Below are 18523 nucleotides of genomic sequence, written 5' to 3' on the forward strand. Positions count from 1 at the left end.
GCTGTGCTGAACAGGAAGGGCAGATCTGTTGTACGCATAGTGGCCTAATCAATACAAGTTGTAGATTGTGCTACATGAGGACAAAGTTAGAAGCATAAATAGCCAGGGGGACAGCATGAATGCAGAAAAGTATTTTTCACACATCTCGGTGCAGCAGGAAACCTCTGGCTCTGCTGGCAAACTCGCCTCTCTTTATACTTGGTCACTATAGACACAACACACAAATGTAGCTATACGCACACATGCATGCCTAGACACAGTTCTATTCAGCACTAGCATGGAGGCCCCTGGAACACTGTGGTGACAACCTCTGCTATGTTAGGCTAAACGCAGACTCAGTGCAATCCTCAATAGACAGGGATTCCACTATATAACATGGTAAAGAGCAAGCAGGCTGCAGCACACGTGAAAAAGGCGCATCAATGGATATAGCTGCTAGTTAGGACCAGGTGCACATGTTATCACAATAATGCTGGGCTCCTTAGATGTCCTCTATAGCGTCCTCATCCAGAAGGTAACACTGAAGTTGTTTGTATGTTCGTGTTAAGGTTGTTTATTATCCTAACATTTATAAATTTTTTGCAGATTTAGACCGGTAAAGACAATTTTAGTGTTTGCTTGTGCCTTAAGATAAAAATATCCATCATTGTAAGCTAGTTTTTCTTGAATTTTTTGTTTAGAGACCAGATATGGAAATGGAATTTTCAGCTAAAGTGCTTAACATTCTGAGTGAGACAATTTAATAATAATCTGCTGTTTTTATATATGTTTTTATAGCTGATGGCAGTGTATGAGGAGCAGGAAGCCCAGCAGAGAGGTGTGGCTGACACGAGCCTGACCTCGAACCCTGACCTCCACCAAGCTGAACTTTCTGTTTTCCAGCCAATCACAGGAGGAGAGATTGAAGTCAATTCTTCAGCACTCAAATCTAGTAAGTTTGTTTATACTTTAATGACCCATATTGAACTCTACAATTTCCTAAAGCGGCATAAAAAAACAAGTTATACATTTTCAGACTCATAATTTACCAAGAGTTAAAACTCTATAGCTATGCAGGATTTTGTTTTTACAGACGTAGATCTGTTCTTTTACCATTGTCCACCCTTTGTCATAGAATCTCAACAACAGCTTTAGCAACTTTTAATCACTGGTCAAACATGTGAAATCAACATTTGCAACACATTCAAATATTTTCCACACCACAGATGATATAAGGTTAGATATTTACAATCAGATTAGATAGGACGAAAGCAAGATAAAATATGGTCAGTCACAAGGTGATTTGACCAATTTCAAAAAAATTAAGAATTACACGCAAGTTAAAAAGGTATGAAAAGAAAAAATGCAACAAACTAAAGCAATGTTGGAAAAAAGTTTAAGTAAAATAAAAATATACCAACTGATTTAGGAGTTGAAAGAACCTTAAAATCTAAAATCTTTTAGTTATCCCTCCTGCGGTCTTAAGAAATGCCGTCATTTGGATCCCGCAAGGTTTTATTTGTTTCTGCACAGCCAGGTGGGGTTGCACTGACTGTGTGTGTGCTTTTGCGAGTTACGCTCCTCCTCAGTATTGTGATAAAATCGTGGAAGAGTTAAAAAGCAGATTTTAACTTGATACCATAACTTTAATCCTTCCGTAACTTCTTTCACTTAAAACAGTAATTTGAGATCTTTGTCATATGTTCCTCTGATTATGAACGCTTCTTTCACTTCTTGAGAAATAAATTTAGAAAGAACATCAGAGAAATGCAACTGATATGAGTGTCTTCTTTTTGATGGTGGCCTGTTATTTGCTTTGTAAGATTTTACACAATCTTACTAAGATCTACCTGAAAATTTTATTTCTTTAATGTAAAATGTTTAACATTGTTTGCTTGACTGAGCTTTTTGTGGTACTGTAAAAACAAAGAAAAAACCCCACAAACATTTCAGTTACAGTTTGCAGTATAACTTCTTTTGCAAGGCTACAAGCATAGTATTAGAGCCTTTTGTTTTTGATACACTGGAGAAATACTGTTAACTTTGAATTCCAGCACAGTCAAAGGTCAGGATGTGATGGGTGGGACATTAATGAAGGCAAGATGGCAGAGGCCAGAATGTTGGAAGTGGTGCCATTGAAATACGGGCCAAAGAGAGTTAGATGAGGAGAGGAAGACAGGAAGTGCGTGTTTTCTGTCAGGCTGCAGACCAAAAACCGGTGTTTGTGTCTGCTCAGTGTTACCTGAACCAGACTTTTCTGCATGACCTTTATTCTCTCACTGCCTCTGTCTCCATTTGGTTTTCTCCGTCTCTTCTTCACAGCCCTCTGTCTTTTTTCAAGTCGAGTGCTTGTTCACTAGAGTTGTTGGATATGTGGTTGTGAAGGGGGCTTAAAGTTGTGATTCAGATTTGAATAAACTTTACTTTAACAAAAGAAGCCATGTTAATCAGAGGTTTTGTATTCTTACAACCAGCCAAAACAAATTATTTCACTTTAACCTTTATTCTGAAGGTGCTTTCCATCAGTAGGGTAATTATTTTTTATCTTTCATCATATTGACTGGATGAATCTGTTTTCCTTTTAGAGTTGATCAATTATCATCTGTTTATATGTTAAAGTTAAATATATTGTATTTTTATGTTGTTTGTTTTAAACAGACCTAACAGAATAAAAGGTAAAGTTTATAATGCTAAAGTACAAATGTATTAAATCAAAACAGGGACCCTTGCTGGATTGTCCAGACTGTTGGAATGGGAAGTTTAGTCTGTTACAGTACAGTCACCTGTCAGCAAAAATTAGTGGTAAGATTGGAAGTAGCAGAACTCTGGAGACTGTCACGATGATCGTGTAAAGGAGATTGGGATTAGGCCTCTGTAATTGTCTGTTGTTTTGAGTTTCAGTCCAAGTTGGCTCTTCTTTTCCGTCTTCAGCAGCTTGTCGTTTGCTGCTCATAATTTCTCCTTCTGACAGTCTCACATAGTTTTTTTCCAATCTTTGTCATTTCTCATCTTCATCTCCACCCCACTCATGCTTTTCTCTGCAGGAAAGTTCTGGTGTTAACATGGCCAGAGATACCTTTTATACTATTGCCTCAGATGTACAACGCTCACTGAAGTTTAGCCTTCAAAAAGTGGATATTGCTACAGAGAAAATCTGCCACTATTCAGCAATTGGTTGCAGAAGATTTAAAGCTCCTTTGAGATCATATTTTTGCTGTTAACATGCAACCATGAATCCACCATTATAGATCACGTTGTCCTTTCACATCAAACAAGTTAATTCACCAGCATCATTTGGCATGTGTTTTCATGATATGAAAACACATGCTAAAACTCCAACAACTCCAACAGCATGTCATGTTTTCATGACATGCTGTTGGATTTGTGGAACCAAAAGGGAATCCAAAAACTAACAATTGAACAAAAATCGGAATTAGCACAACAATTTAAACTGCAGAAGATGGCTCTTCATGCCATCATAACGTATCACAACATAAATTAGTCATAAATTAAAGGGAGTGACATAAACAACCAGGATTGCAGATAGACCAAACCTCTGAAAGCTTGAAAAACAGTTATGTCATGTTTTAATTGCTGGTATTTAATTTATGTCATTTTAACATGTTGTTTCTTATTAAAACATTAATCATCCTTAAACGTTTTAAAAGAATGGACTATTACACCCATAAATATCAATAGAAAGAGGGGTTGTACTGCTTATATAAGATTGCTGGTTTGATTGTAGAACCAAAAAAGACATTTTAAACAAAATGCACCTTGGGACGAGGTGCAATGGTACTTGACAAGCTATTAGCTGGTTTTTGCAAAGCTGCCAATCCAGTAGTCCCTTTCATTTTCCTTTGCACTGATTGATCGTAGTTCCATGAGCTGAAATAACAAATACTTTGGATGTTTGCTTCTGCAGTAGTGCAAAGATGTTATCCGTTATTAGTGGTTTTGGTCTCTAACTCTTAGGAATATGGGGGGTCCACTGTAACTGCAACAAAGGTGGTCTCAGCAAAGTATCGATTCAGGGAAGTCCAATAAAAATAAGAACATGTTTAAAATGTTTGCCTTTAAAAATAATCTAAAAAACAAGTGTTTTGGCCTATCAAATTAAGATACGTTGACGTCTGTAGCCTGAAACTCACAAAAGGAGTTCAAGTTCTAAGAGTATGAACACTTTACTGAGGTATTGTGTATGTCATACAGCAAAAATTACTAGTCTTCTGAAATAACTATCTTTCATTTTTACCTTTTATCTCGTCCATCAAACCATCTCACTGTAACTGTCTTCCTTTGAGGAGATGAATTGATTAGAGGTTTGATGTAATCCATATCCCCCAGTAGTTCTTAAGAGCACCATGGGTCCATTTGTGACAATCAATATATGACCCTACAAATATCATTTGGTATGTCTTTAGAGTACTTTAACAGTGTAGAGTTCCCCACACCCACGCTACCACCTTTGCCATTATATTCCCAATTGAGCTTTAGGCGAGTACATGACAGTGTTCTTAATGTATATGTATAGATTGATGGTCCCTATGAGTGGGAATGGTGGATCTTTAGAGTGTACCACACGCATCATAATAAAAACCACACCATATTAAATCTTATTTATTTGCTTAGCTTTCTGCAGTGTTGACTTTCCTCTCATTTTCACTCTTCCCCTCAAAGCCCCATCAGCAGCACAAGCGGCAGCGCGGTGTGTTTCATTTATCAGTTTTTGGTAAATGATGATTTTATGCAGAGGGCCGATGAGATGTGAAGAAAAGAGCCATTATCATCTGTTACCTACTTGCACACACAAATCTACAAATCAGCCACTTATTGGCCATTTGGATGCATGAACAAAAGTGTTCACCGATGGGATGTGAGCAGATAATACATTAACTTCTCACACTTCCCGCACATTGTCACCTCTGCAGCATTTGCTGTCAGAACATTCAGTGTGAGGTTGTGGGATTTGTATGTTACTTATACATGTGGACATACATACATAAATTTGGCTGGCTGTTAAGTTAAGATGCTGTAGTTGGAAACAGGCTTTGGTTCAAATAGTACAATATCTTGCAAACTTTGCATGTTTTTGTTTTAAGCAAAGAGCTAGGCTGGACACATCACTGAATAAATGTCAATTTAATAAAACATCTTGTTGGCTTATTTTTGAGCCAGATTGTATTTTTTCTGTGGTTGTTAGAAAGAAATGAGTTGGGTCTAATTTCAGTTTAAAGTTCAAACCAGAAGTTTACATGCATCAAATAACAAATATTTTCTTTTTCTCATTGTCTGAAGTTAAATAAGATGAAACTTTTAACTTAGTTTAGTTAGAATTATCAAAATTATTTATATTTGCTAAATGCCACAATGACGACAGAAAGACTATGTCAGAAATGTATTTGTTACTATCAAAATCAGAAGTTTACATACATTTGGTTGGTATCAGTGATGATTGACTTTCCTTCATTCCTTCCAGAAGCTTCTCACATTAGTTTGCTGGAGTTCTGGCCCATTCCTCCTAACCGAACTGGTGTAATTCGGTCGCATGCACACGCCTTTTCCAGTCTGCTCACAAATTCTCTATAGAACTGAGCCTGAGGGCTTTGTGATGGCCCGATAACAAAAAGCCTTTATTGCTTTTCCTTGTATTTTTTTCTATATATAACGTATTTATAAGTTTGTCTCTCTTTGTGTGTTTCATTTTCAGACACACCCTTGCTGGTGAGGAGCAGCAGTGACTCCGCTCTCAACCCCCAAACAACAGAGACTGAACCCTCCTACAATGAAGATAGCACTGTGATGGTAAGACTCAGAAGTTGTGGTAATAACAGTGATGTGCAGTGAGGTTCATAGTTGGTGATGCACTACTTAATCATGTCATGCACAGCCGCGCTGCCGCCATAGAATAATCCCATTAACTCAATCAAAATTGGACATGTAGGTATTATTAATTTCATGCTGTGCTCTACAGCAAAGGGAAAAACCGTTAAAGTACAACTCAAAACTCCTTCTTTCTCGCTCACTGTACCAGCGGAACTACACGCAGTCCCGTTGCCATAGCAACTGACAACAATAAGCAAAAAAACAAAAACAAAAAAAACACAAAAAGCATAACATTCAGTCTGTTGCAGTAGTATGGTTTTAGGCTTAATGTTTACGTTGCGTTTATTTAATAAGTGATTGCTGTGGTAAGAGGAGAAAACTATAAATATATCGCTCCACTTGATTTTACTGTATGGCTAGCTCCATGGCTAGCTCGCTGTTACTGCCTCTTACTCTGCAGTTGTGGAGTCACAATATCTGGGATCTTGAGCGCCCCCTGCCACGAGGTTAGATAACTGCCTGCCTCACCTCGAATCTGTTCTTTGCCGTTTATGATCACTCCTTAGCACACAAAACACGTTACACACACAGTTGGTGACAAAAAACACTGTACATTATATACATAAGCTAAATTACGGAAAATCAGTTTATATACCAAGTATTTTTTAACCATTTTATTGCAGTCGTACAGACAGGAGGAGCATGCTCCCATAGAATAACAGCCTATGCCTCACCTGTCTCCCCTGACCGCACGTCACTGGGTAATAATAAAGAAAATATTAACAAGCTTAAAAGTATATACATGCATGATGAATAAATTTAAATTGTCTGTGTTAATAAGAAACCTGGAAGACATGTTGGAGAGTCTAATTAACACAGGCCAATGTTCAATTATCTGCACATGAATATATGAAAATGAGTGATAAGTGTTTTGTCTGAATCCTCAGGACTTCCAATAATCACTGATCTACACATTCAGCCCTGTTCCCCAAAGCTTCAGAGATAATCTATGATTGTCTGCTTTTTTTGTATTCATGTGGACTGCTGGTTATTCCTTTGTTAATAGTTTGGATCATTTTTATAGGGATATTTATTTTTTTTTTTTCTAAATTAGGTTTTGTGAAGCTACCATCAGGAATAGTTCACTTAACTGTTGGAAACAGTTGTCATATCAAAGTACCTTTGATGAAATCTTCAAAGTGGTTGACTACTCTCCTCTGATTTGTGTTTATAATTCTAAAAATTTTACTATTAGAGCTATGCTACTATGGCTTCCACAAACAATATGGAGTCTCTTTCAATTAGTTTTTAAACCAATCTTTTCAGGATTAAATTTCTCATATTTTTTCTGTTTGTAGAGGTCTCTTAGTTTTTTGGAGATATTGATTTACTTTGATATATTATCACTATGAACTCTCTCCAGTGCTTTTGTAATCTAATAGGCAGATTGTCATTAAATATCCTAAGCACATTAAGATTCTCAAGGGGATAAACACTTTGATTTTAGTGACCTCTTGCCCTTTTACTTGACAAGCATTCTTGTTCTCAGTTTCAAAGTTTGCAAGCCTCCTTTTTTCTTAAGTTGAGTGAAGTTGTTTTTGGAGTCTTTTACATTTAAAATCTTGCGAGTGGTGATTAATTCCTGTCCAGTGGAGTTAAGAATAAATTATAAACATGGATATATTAAACCTAACTTGGCAGGTTGTGTACTGCGGAATCAATGGTCCAGGCAGGCAACAGGATTTTAATCCTCAAGTGGTACAATGACACAGGTCAGCAGTTTCCCTTTCAGTTCAAACATTTGAGGATACATGTGGTTAAAGAGAGGGGGTAAATTATGACTCTTGTTTCCCCTCCTTTCTTCTCAGACACATTTTGCCACATCAGTCTCCATTAATGAAGATGGATGACTCTCAAGAGTTTGCCCCCCTTCTATCTTTTGAGGCCATCTCTGACTTTCTCAAAGGTCATAGGTCACAGTTTTTGTTAGTTTCATCTGCTCCTCCCTTACTACTGCTGAGCTCAGTTTCACTTCTCTACTTTCAATGCTTGTGAAGTGCAAGATGTCTTTTAATCTGGATATGTTGTCTAACCCTTAAGTACAAAACTGAACAGAAACAACATTCAGCTAAGTTCACTTTATTTTTATTAAGTTCTGATTAGAAATTGTGTTCTTGAGTAAATGACCGTTGGCACATCCAAAACAGCATCTTTTTGAATCATGACATAACTCTTAAGATCCTCAAAAAATTTAAACCTAAACGTTTCATATTATATACATTAATTAGTATTATATAGTAATTAGTTATATTGTACTCAGATTGTCTTAATTTTCTTGACATTTATACCTACCTCCCTTGTCGAATAAAATAGCTAATTACACAAAGGTATGTAGTTTTGGTGGCTGTTGATGGTGTCACTGTTTCTTATTCCTCTTTTGTTGTTGAACACAGAAGATCCCTCAAGTTCACCGCTTAAATTAACTCGATGCATGATTGAACTGTTGAGTGAGGAGCCTTCTCCCCTCGAGACTCCTTACTGGACAAACATCCTTTCTTAATAAGTCTGTATTCCCCTTAGAATGATATGTTTGCAAGGTTCATTTTGTTTAGGGAATATGTTTGATTCTCAGAGGTGGTCAGTGTTTCTACTTAATGTTGCTCAGGGCAACCAAGTATTTGAGAAGTGCAGCATGTACACAGCATGCTAAAGTGTTATGTTAGGTGTGAGCATTACACCCTTATTCTTTTATATCAACATTTCCCACCTCTAATCCATGTTAACTGAAAAATAAATTACATTTAATAGAGTGTCTTACATAAAGGTGTGCATTTTTACAACTACCTGTTTGCTTAAAATAGTAAATTATGTTAATTGACACAGGAAAACTAATGGTAACCTAGATCTTAATAACCTATTGCTCCCCAGTTCTACGACATTTCAGATCTGCAACCTATAAGTGGAGTTATGTTGAAAACTAGCATCAGTAAAACCTTAAAGTGTGTTTGTCCTCAACATACAGTCTATGTCACAATACTCTTAGCAACCTTTAGATGCTTTTTTGCATGGGGCCTAGTCCTCGCAGAGACGGGATTAGGTGTAACTTTAAAGGTTTTTTGTTATTTCAGTTGTGCGTCCATACAGATCTGGAGGTTTGGGAGACCAGAAACAGTTTTTGAAAACGGGTCCCAGAGTGGAAACATTTCTAAATGGCGATCTCATGTTTCAATAAGAATTTGCGAGCCATTCCTTTTTTTTTTAAAACTTTATCTCTATCTCTAACCTGCATGGGGCTCTATCTTACAATTAACTAATTTGGTGCCTTTTAGTGTTCTATGATTTTTGCTTCATTCTGTGGCAGCCTTATATTGACACCTTTTGGCTTGGCATACCTACGACAGCATTTCAAATTTTTGTCTTGATCCTTTATAAAAATTTTGCATGTTTACCTCCATGAGAATATGGTCTGAGGCAGCATGAGATGTTTAAGTAGAATTGAAAATGACTTGCGTAGAAGAAAGAACTGGGAAAAGATTTACCGTACTGTTCCATTTTACTGTATAGCCTTTATCTGCAGTCATGAAATATTGATAATCACCAAAAGAATGACATCTTGAACACAAGAAGCTGAAATGAGTTTTGTACTTACAGCACCTAGGCTTAGCCTTAGAAATAATCTTCATCATCTTTCCTTGGGACCTCAGATTACAGCTTGAACTCCTTTACGTTAAAGGGAGTCAGTCAAACAAGAATCCAAAATGATAAAATCCTTTATAATTGAATGAAATGTTTAATATTATTTATAATAACATCTAGAAATCACTTTTCATTCATAAACTGAAGCTGCAGAAAGGAGGATCTCAAAGCCAGTGAGACCTGTAGGCATACCAATTGTTAGTTACAACTTTCCATCAATACCTTTGCAGCAATCCTTCTTTTAAGTCTCGGTTCTTAATAAGTTAGCACTAATCTTTACAACGCCTTTCACTAGTCAAACATGTTGCATGTGAAAACATAATGTCGATCGTGAAAGGAAAAAAAACACATTAATATTTGAAAAATATGTTTTCCAATAGGAGTAGCTATTAATCTTCTAGAACCAACATTTTGTGGCTCTCTTGAATTTTAAATTCAACAGCTTCATCTTTGTGGATCTAAAACCTACTATCGCTAGCAAAACTTTGCGATACCTGGCACCTGAGTCAGAGTTTTATTATCAAACTGTTGTTAAATTTTTAAAATTGTTCTAATTATTAAAACTTAAAAGCCAAAAAAAAAAAAAGAAAATAGTCTCTTTTCTTTTCCCAGCAGCTTTCTGCCTGCTTGATGGCCTTCAGTGTCTCAAATCTTCCTGCTGTCTTTGCTTTTCACTCTCACACCTGCTGTGCTGTAACAACCACCACATAAGTGTCGATGCAGTAAATGACTCTGGAGAAGCATCTGCTGTAAATAAATAAAAAAAACCAAAACTTTTTTTCTCTCTTTATACAAGTTTTTTTTTTTATCTTGCTGTTACTTTTTCTCCCTTACCTCATGCATCTACGTCGTGGTGTGTGCACACTCCCACACACGCACTCACTCACTCACTCCTCTGGCTCTTCCCAACCAGTCAGGTTCCAGCAGAGGTAATGGCTCCAGGGTAATTGTTCAAATTGTCACTTGGCCTTTTGGTGAGAGCAGAGAAGGGAAGAAAGTACTCTTTTTGCAGTAATTTTCTGTCTATCTTCTTTCTGTCTGTCTATTCTCCTACTCACTTGCAACTTCCTTTACGTAGTTTTAATCTCTAAAAGATTAAGTACTTTTAGAGATTCTTGTTTAAACTTGCAAATAAATGTAGTAGGGAATCTTTTTTTTCTTCTTTGCTTGTATTGTATAATATATTTAAAAACACACAAGTAAGGTCAAACAAATATAGATACACAAGGTGGCTGGTAATGTGATAGTTAGACAAGGAGTTGTTACTTATGCACAGACTACCTTTGGGGCTAACAAGGCAGCAGAGCACTTATTTGTCATGCTACACCTGCATTTGTTTCTGTGTGTGGTTCATGTGCATGTACTTGAATTGTGTTACCTTGCAAGGTTGCTGTTGACATTATCTCATCCAATCTACATTTGCATTTTTGAATAAAACAATTTAAAGCTTAGCATAGTATTGATTTTATTAGAATCTGTAAAAAGTAATTATTAAGTATTGATTGTGTGATAAAGCTTTGTTTTTAATACTACATTACAATGACAGGATGTAACTTTTCTGCATGGCTATTATACCATCTGCCCTCTGTGACTTTGATAAAAAAAAATAAAACAGCTCAAATATTTTCTTTATTACCTCCTATTATAAAACTGTGACTAAGGTACAAAGTACTACAAATTTTATTCATTAATCATATTTTCACCATTTGTCTTCAGTTTACAACTTTCATATAGTTAAACATGAAAATGTAAACTCGGCATCCAGTATAAATGGAAAAAATGCAAAGCCAGCATTCCAACATTTATCATCCTCACCCTTGGAGCATTTTCAGAGAACACTTTGGCTGATTGGTCATTTACTAATTAGTAATGTCACTAATAGTTTGGTCTTTTTATCCACTTTGAGCAATTATTAAATTGGACCAAGAATAATAAATGCTTGCAGCCCATTTATTATACACGAGCAGTAGTTACTTAACGCATGATTATTAATCATAGAGTTAAAATGGAAATCCTGCTTTTCTGTCCTTCAGTTTTTGGAGGGCTACTAATGTTCAAAAGTATTGATTAAGGTATAAAATCTTGACAGAATGATGTATTATTTTTTCATAGCTTTCCCCCTCAGTATGTTACATAAATCTTTGTTATTTAATGTGGTTTTATTTCGCTTTCTAAAAGTATAAGGTCTTTTAATCTCTGTTTATTATACCTATTTTCTACATTTTGGTGAAACTGATGGTTTGTATACCCTGGCGCTCTATCCTTATGTTATAGTTGATGGGAAAAAGAAAGGTGCTTTTATAGGAAACGTTTGGTACGGTCCATAATAAAATATCTTGTATAACCTCCCATGGCATGTAAAATTGAACTACTGGTTTTTTTGTATGTCTTAGTCTTCATAATTGTGGAATACTTTTTGCCCACTCTTCTTTACAACTTTGCTTCAATTCATTGAGGCTTTCTTGGGCAAAAAGTTGTCTCTTTTCTCTTTTTTGCTTTTTTGTTACATTTTCCTTCTTCACACCATTAAAATTAACTTAGACATTCACCATCCTTGAACGCTACACTTTTTGGTGCAAAGTGTACAAATTTCTACAATAAGTGACAATATTTATATTGTTTCTTAATTTGAAAACCAGTGCATTATCTTTAATATCAAAATTTGAACAAGGTGCAACTTTTGTTGCTGCCCTTTCTACAAGAAGTTCAATAACTGTAATTGGTCTGTGTTTTATGGAATCACTCAAATGTTTATGTGAATAATGAGGCACATTTGTTCGTTCAGATTCATTTACTTGCTTTAAATTGCCCTTTCATAAGTTACAGGCATTGCTGGCCTTAGTAATTAATATGTTGTTCTTTCATAGAGAGAATGATGCAGCGAAACTATTTCTGCATTCATTCATTAAATGAGACACACAATTAAGCACCAGTAGCTCTGCAATTAATATATGAGTGACTGTCATGACAGTGAGGTTGGGATAATTAATGTCACCTGTCATCTTTTTACTAATTAAGCTCAAATGACAGCATTAACAGCCAGACCAGACCAATTAATTTCCAATCCACTAAATCTTTAACATATGTTTACCGCACTGGCCGTCGATCTTTATTAGGTTTCATCTTGCCCTCCTACATCTCTTTACATCCGCTGTGTATTTGATTCTCGACTCAGTTTGCTGTTTCATTCTTTCTCTTTTCTATAATTTTTCCTTCTGAAGTTGTCAGAGTGGGTCATATGGGTGGATAGGATGGTGGGGGTAAAAGGTTGAAGGTCATGTTTTGAATCCATTAGAGGCATCTACTAACACAGAACCTTATTGACCTGTGTGTTCGCCTCCATATGTTTACGCAAATGTGTGGCCGGGGTGTACGCCTACTCTGAGATGACCCTGTGATAGTTGGATGTTTGTTTTTGTGTAAATCTGGAACTTCTAATGTGAATTAAATATCCTTATAATTTGAAGCATGTTTATCTTTGTACTGCAGTGAAATTTATTTGGTCTTTTTGATTCAAAAATCTTTGTGCCATATTGCACTTTCAGCAGTTTTTTTACATTTAAAATTATCAGATCAAAGGAGCTGGTACAGATGTGACAAAGACTCAGTTTTGTCCTAATAAAAGGAAGTTGTTAAAGTTTGCTTCAGGCCACATTTCTACCATTCTTTTTGTTACTTTTAAACTTAAGTAATAATAAAAAGTATATTTTATAAGAGTAATGATATAATTAAAAGTAGTATTTTAATGATGTTCTAATTTATTGACAGGGAGCTATATAACAAATCAAGTGAATAAAAGAAATCAATGTTTGAGATATGTTGGATTGACTTCAGAACTGCTATAATTAGTTTGCAGTAAGTCATACTATATTGTGGAAAAATAATACCTTTCTTCCTTTTACATTTGGTTGCCATGCCCACTAAAACTCTTATTTATTACTGCTTAACAAGACCGTCTGCTTCCTTTCAAAAATTAATTAGTGCTTCATCTGTTGATCAAATTAGCATCTTCTTCTCTCATCACTTCACATATTTATTATTTTTTCTCCCTTTGTGTTCCAGTCAGTTTTTAGTTCTAAAAATTTATTTGTGGGGTTCAGAATTTCAAACAAAGTTCATTAAGGTTAAAATCAAAACATTAGAGTTTCTTTGATTTTCTCGCAGCTGCTTACATCTTTTTTTAAATTTTAATTCAGTCACATTTCTTAAAATTTGCGTAATCTTTTCTTTTGACTGATTCCCTGCTATTGTTAAGGGGTAAAAAATTTCCAGCCACTGACTGACTAATAAGACAGATGTTGTGTGTGTGTGTGTATGCGTGTGTGTGTTTGGGTGTGTGCTCTGCAGGCAGCCGGTGCTGAAGTGGAGGGGCCTAGAGGGATGGAACGAGTTCCAGTCAAAAACACCTTCAGTGGCAGGTCAGTGCCTTTTTTCTGTATAGATCAATGATGAATGAGAAATTAAAATTTTGATTTGGAGAAAAAAAGAAAAGCACTCTGATTGAAAGCACAGAAAACAAAAGATCAAACTGATTACTATCAAAAGAGTTTCAGCTGATTTCTTTCTGTAAATCCTCTTGTGGTCCTCATCTGTACTGATTTTGTCTTCATCTGCTTTGCTCGTAATTTATCCTGATAATGTGCCAAACCATTACGTTTGTTTGTCTGAAATGAGTGTTTTTGTCCAATGAGAAGGTTTTGTTTGTGCAACATCCATGTTCATTGGTTTTCATGAGTGTGCCTGTCCCACTTTCTCTTCATTAAAACTGTTTTCTAATTCAGATCAAGGCTGCTGCAGATATATTTACTGTTAAAAACTCCATCATTAGCTAACTACAAAAGACTGCCAAAACAGGGTCAGGGTCTCACACACACACATAAAAGGCACAAAGATATGCTTAGACTGCCATAAACACATGGTCTCAAAGATAAACACAGTTGCATCTGCTATTTTTAAATGCACAAACTAATGAATGCTGCTTAATTAAGTTCTGGGTTGCAGGATGCCCTGTGTCTCTGAGGGACACAAGGCTCTTTGGAGCTGGATCCTACATGTAGACACAAGGGGAAGTCATGCAGTTACTATGTGCTACAAAAGAGAAACTAACTATTGAAAATCTATTTAACAATAACCAGAGTGCGGCTGTAATGTTTGCCTGTACCTTGTGTCACATGTCAAATACTCTCATGTTAGCTTTGTTAGAGCAAAAACTGAAGTACTCCTTCTACCACTTGGCAAAGCTTTGATTTTACATTTTCATGTGGCCTTTAAGTTGGTCTAGTTCCATTCTTAAAAAAAATATGCCAATACAAAAACGCCTACAGCTTTATAACTTCTCTTTAGATCACTTGACCTAGACTTTTGTCTCGCTCTTTAGCAAGACAAAAGTGACATTATGAGCAACAATGAAAGAGACTGAGGAAGCGTGTGTGTGAGGCCGGCAGGGTTTTATCGAAAGGCACGGTCAAAACCTGTTCCTGATATACGTGCACGATACACATGGCAGAAAGAAACGTTGAACCACGCACACAAATTTGCTGCGAGTGTGATTCTCATGGCATTTTCCATGTCAATAATTATTGATTGTTTTTAAATATCTGAAATACTGCCAAACTGGTGATGTGACCTTTCCTTTTTTATCCACAATTCTCACTCCTTGTTGTTGTTTAGTTTTAAACACTTATATGGCATGTTGGTGAAACCTTAAACTACTGCTGTGCAAGTTACTCAACAAGTTGTTGCTAGGTAACCAAAGAGTGAGTTAGCCAATGCCACCAACCTTGCTCATCTGGTTGTGAGCGGTTGAGGAGCTAAAGTCGTTCCTTTGCCTACAACCCCCAAAATGCTGTGTGGTTCTGGATTGCAGTTCAGTAAAATTGAACAAGTGTGTCCCATTTGCCATAGTTTACAGACTATTGCGCATGCCTGAATATAAGCTGCATTTGTAAGCTTCATGTCTCCACATTGTGCAGACCTAAGGGTTTTCCTTGAGTTTTTTTATGTTTTATTATTATTATTATTAACATTTTGCTAGTTTTATATCATCACTTTATTAAGATTAGAACAAATTCAATTTTATTTGGTTTTTTTTGTAGAGTTGTAAATTTTTCTGATTTAAGCTGCTGAATTCATAAACTGCTGCTGCTAACAAATTAGTTCATGCTAGTGCTTGCTATCCCTTTTTCCTCTAACACCACTGAGCTCAATCAATAAAATTTTTTTGTCTTGATGTTTTACGTGCATTCTGTTATAAAATAGTTTTGAATAAATAATTGAACACAATATTATGATTATTTGATTAATGAAATGAGCTTACCTCACAGAGACCCTCTTTAGTTTTGCTGTGTATCTTCTCATGCTCAAAGAAAGAAACAGACATATCAGCACTATCAATAAAAGTCGTTTGCAACATTTTGTCCCGTTTTTCTGCTTCGCCATTATCAACTTATTTGTTGCCTTAATAGACAACTCTGACTGACAAATCAATAGCTAAGCTAACTAAATAGAAACCTTTTCAGTTCCATTTCCATATCTGGTACTGAGCAGTACAGTGCAGAAAATACAAAGGTTATTACAAAAGTAGTTGCCAACTCCCATTTGTGTCATTTTCCCTCTAACTTTTCATTTTACACATATCCTTTCACGCACACATAGTCTAATCTAATAAGAACTATCCCAGCTGTGAGTAATGTAAAAGTGATGTAATGGTTTTTGTGGTCACCAGTGAAACGATCCTTGAAATTGCACAAAAAAAAGTCCAAAATGAAGGCCGGAATGTGGTCATAAATACTAGAACAGTAAAGCAGGAGTTAAATAAATGTGTGTTTTTTGTGTTATGTGCGCTGTGTTTCCATGCACACTGTGGTCCCCTTTGTGTTTGCGAGCGAGTATTTTTGCACATTCGAACGTACAGTAATGGCTAATCATTATTTTAACCACACCACATGCGCCGCAAAGAACTCATTACGCATAAATCAAAACGGCCTTTTTCATACAGGGAAACAGATTTATTTCAAATTGGTTTATTGAAATGGTATTTTCACTATATTTCTTTGTGAGTAAGGCACTGTATTGAAGGTGATTTAGAAGGCGAGAGGTGAACAGGTAAATAGGTTCCACTTGCTTGCACAAAACAAGCAAGATTTAAAAAGCATTTTGTTCTTTAAGAGCAGCTATACTTCTTTGGTGATCTGTGCTTTAATAGATTTAGTCATCAACTGTGATAAAAGGTCTTATTGTGGTTATACTTAAACCCGGATCTAGTAATTTTCTTCTCTTTTTGTGTGCTCCCGTCTGTTAATTTTCAATTCTGTTGCTTGCATTTCTCCATGACTTTTTCAGTTAACGGTTCTTCAGAAATTTGAATGGAAGAATACTCAAAATAAAAGATTTCTAATGTAGTAATGTGCTCTCAATTATTAAGCCAATTCCTGCAATGAGTATTTGTTTTTGTATTGTATATTTTCTCAATAACATTTAGTCTTGTGCAAACTTTTATCTGTACATCTGTGCACTTAGAGAGTCATAAAAAAGAGAAATACATTGATAAGAATAGTAATGAAAGAGTGAAATGCATTGGTGCAAAGAGAGTGGTTTGGTGATGCATATCCTCCTTTTTCATTTCTCCTCAGTGTTTCTGTCTTTCATAGACAGGATCGGTAAAGTGGCAGCTGGATAAAGAGAACACCTGCTCTCTTCATCTCTCTTTGCCTCGCTCTGTCCTGCTCTCTGTGCATACATCTCCTTTTTCTCCCTCCTATTCATTCATTGCGCTTCGTGTCTCTTTTCTCAAGTCTCACCCGTTTTGTTGCTCCCTCTCTCAACCCCTCTTCAGTATTTGCATTGATGCAGCCTGTCAAACATCTTTCACAAAAAAATATAAAGGAAGAAAAAGGAAATGCAGATGGATCTCAATTGCTTTTGTGTATGTGTGTGTTTGTGTGTAGTAGGTGGAGATCAGAGGCGCAGCAGCAGGAAGAGATAAAGGGAGGGGTGCATGTTATTTTCCTGCTCATAATAATTCTTTTTATTAGCCTTGTCTAATTAATTCAGCGCCTCCTATCTCCCTCACTCACTGTTTCATTTCTAAAGCTTCTCTGATTCCTACCTCCTTTTTGTTCAGTTATTATTTTAAATTGACACTGTGATTTAAGGATGTGTTGCCTGTATTTAGGTCTCTGCCTAATACAGGAACATCTCATGTCACTATAGTGATGAAAATAGACCACAACAACAAGGTGCCAATGAGTAGTAACCAACCATCCATCCATCTTATGCCCAAACCACAGCAATGGACATAGTTCAGTAACAAAGAGCAGCTCCCACCAGACTGAGTCAGGCTACCTTATGGAGAGAGCTCATCATAGCTGCTAGTATCTTGGTTCTTGCGCTTCCTTTTTTAAATAAAAAATAAATAAAATTACTGTTCTGTATGAAAATAATAACTGTTACCCAAGTGTGATACTTGGAATGTTTTATTCCAAGCAAACATTGAGTTGTAACATGAATTTAATTAATCAGAAAAGAGGAATTGGGTAAAATGAAAATATGTCAATATTTTGACGTATTTATGATGTGGACAGCACCAAAATAAACTTGAAATGTGGTTTTGGTTTCCACTTTTTTAATAATCACTCAAATCCTCAAGCTCGGGCTGACACAGAGTCAATGTGCGTAAGAGTTGTGACAGTTGTGACAGTAATGACAGTTACTTGGGCATTTTCAAGACATCTTAATATAGCAATAAATAGCTTGGAATGTTAGCAACAGCATGTTAACATTAGCGTTAGTTTGACTGCCTGCAGTGCATTATGGTTTGTTTTGACTGAAGAAGCAGATATTACTTGAGAAATGTTTTTAGCTACAGTGTACTGGACAGATAATTGCATTTGGAATATTTAACACCACTAAAAGGTGTCTGAATAAGTTTATAGTGGAATAAGTTTTTTTTTTTTTTTTTTAGGGTTTCGTTGCTTCCATTTTTAACAGCTTTATCATGTCATCAAAATCAATAAGTAAGATT

General features: G+C 36.0%; 1 protein-coding gene and 1 long non-coding RNA gene across 7 annotated transcripts in view; one reads left to right on the top strand and one right to left on the bottom strand.

Moving 5' to 3' along the window:
- Nucleotides 1–18523, top strand: part of LOC122840311 (partitioning defective 3 homolog B-like) — a 218629-nt gene that overhangs the window by 49238 nt on the left and 150868 nt on the right. For all 6 annotated transcript variants that reach the window (XM_044132600.1, XM_044132598.1, XM_044132601.1 and 3 more), the window contains 3 exons: nt 778–931; nt 5690–5784; nt 13849–13919. In XM_044132600.1, the coding sequence (XP_043988535.1) occupies nt 778–931; nt 5690–5784; nt 13849–13919 (320 nt within the window). The remainder of the gene's footprint in view (nt 1–777; nt 932–5689; nt 5785–13848; nt 13920–18523) is intronic.
- On the bottom strand, nt 10143–15870 carry LOC122840314. Its single transcript, XR_006372212.1, has 3 exons — nt 15818–15870; nt 10336–10469; nt 10143–10248 (listed from the first exon to the last, which is right to left on the bottom strand). It is a non-coding gene; the product is annotated as an uncharacterized LOC122840314 (long non-coding RNA).

Source organism: Gambusia affinis, linkage group LG11 (genome assembly GCF_019740435.1).
Source record: "Gambusia affinis linkage group LG11, SWU_Gaff_1.0, whole genome shotgun sequence".
Lineage (NCBI taxonomy): Eukaryota > Metazoa > Chordata > Actinopteri > Cyprinodontiformes > Poeciliidae > Gambusia > Gambusia affinis.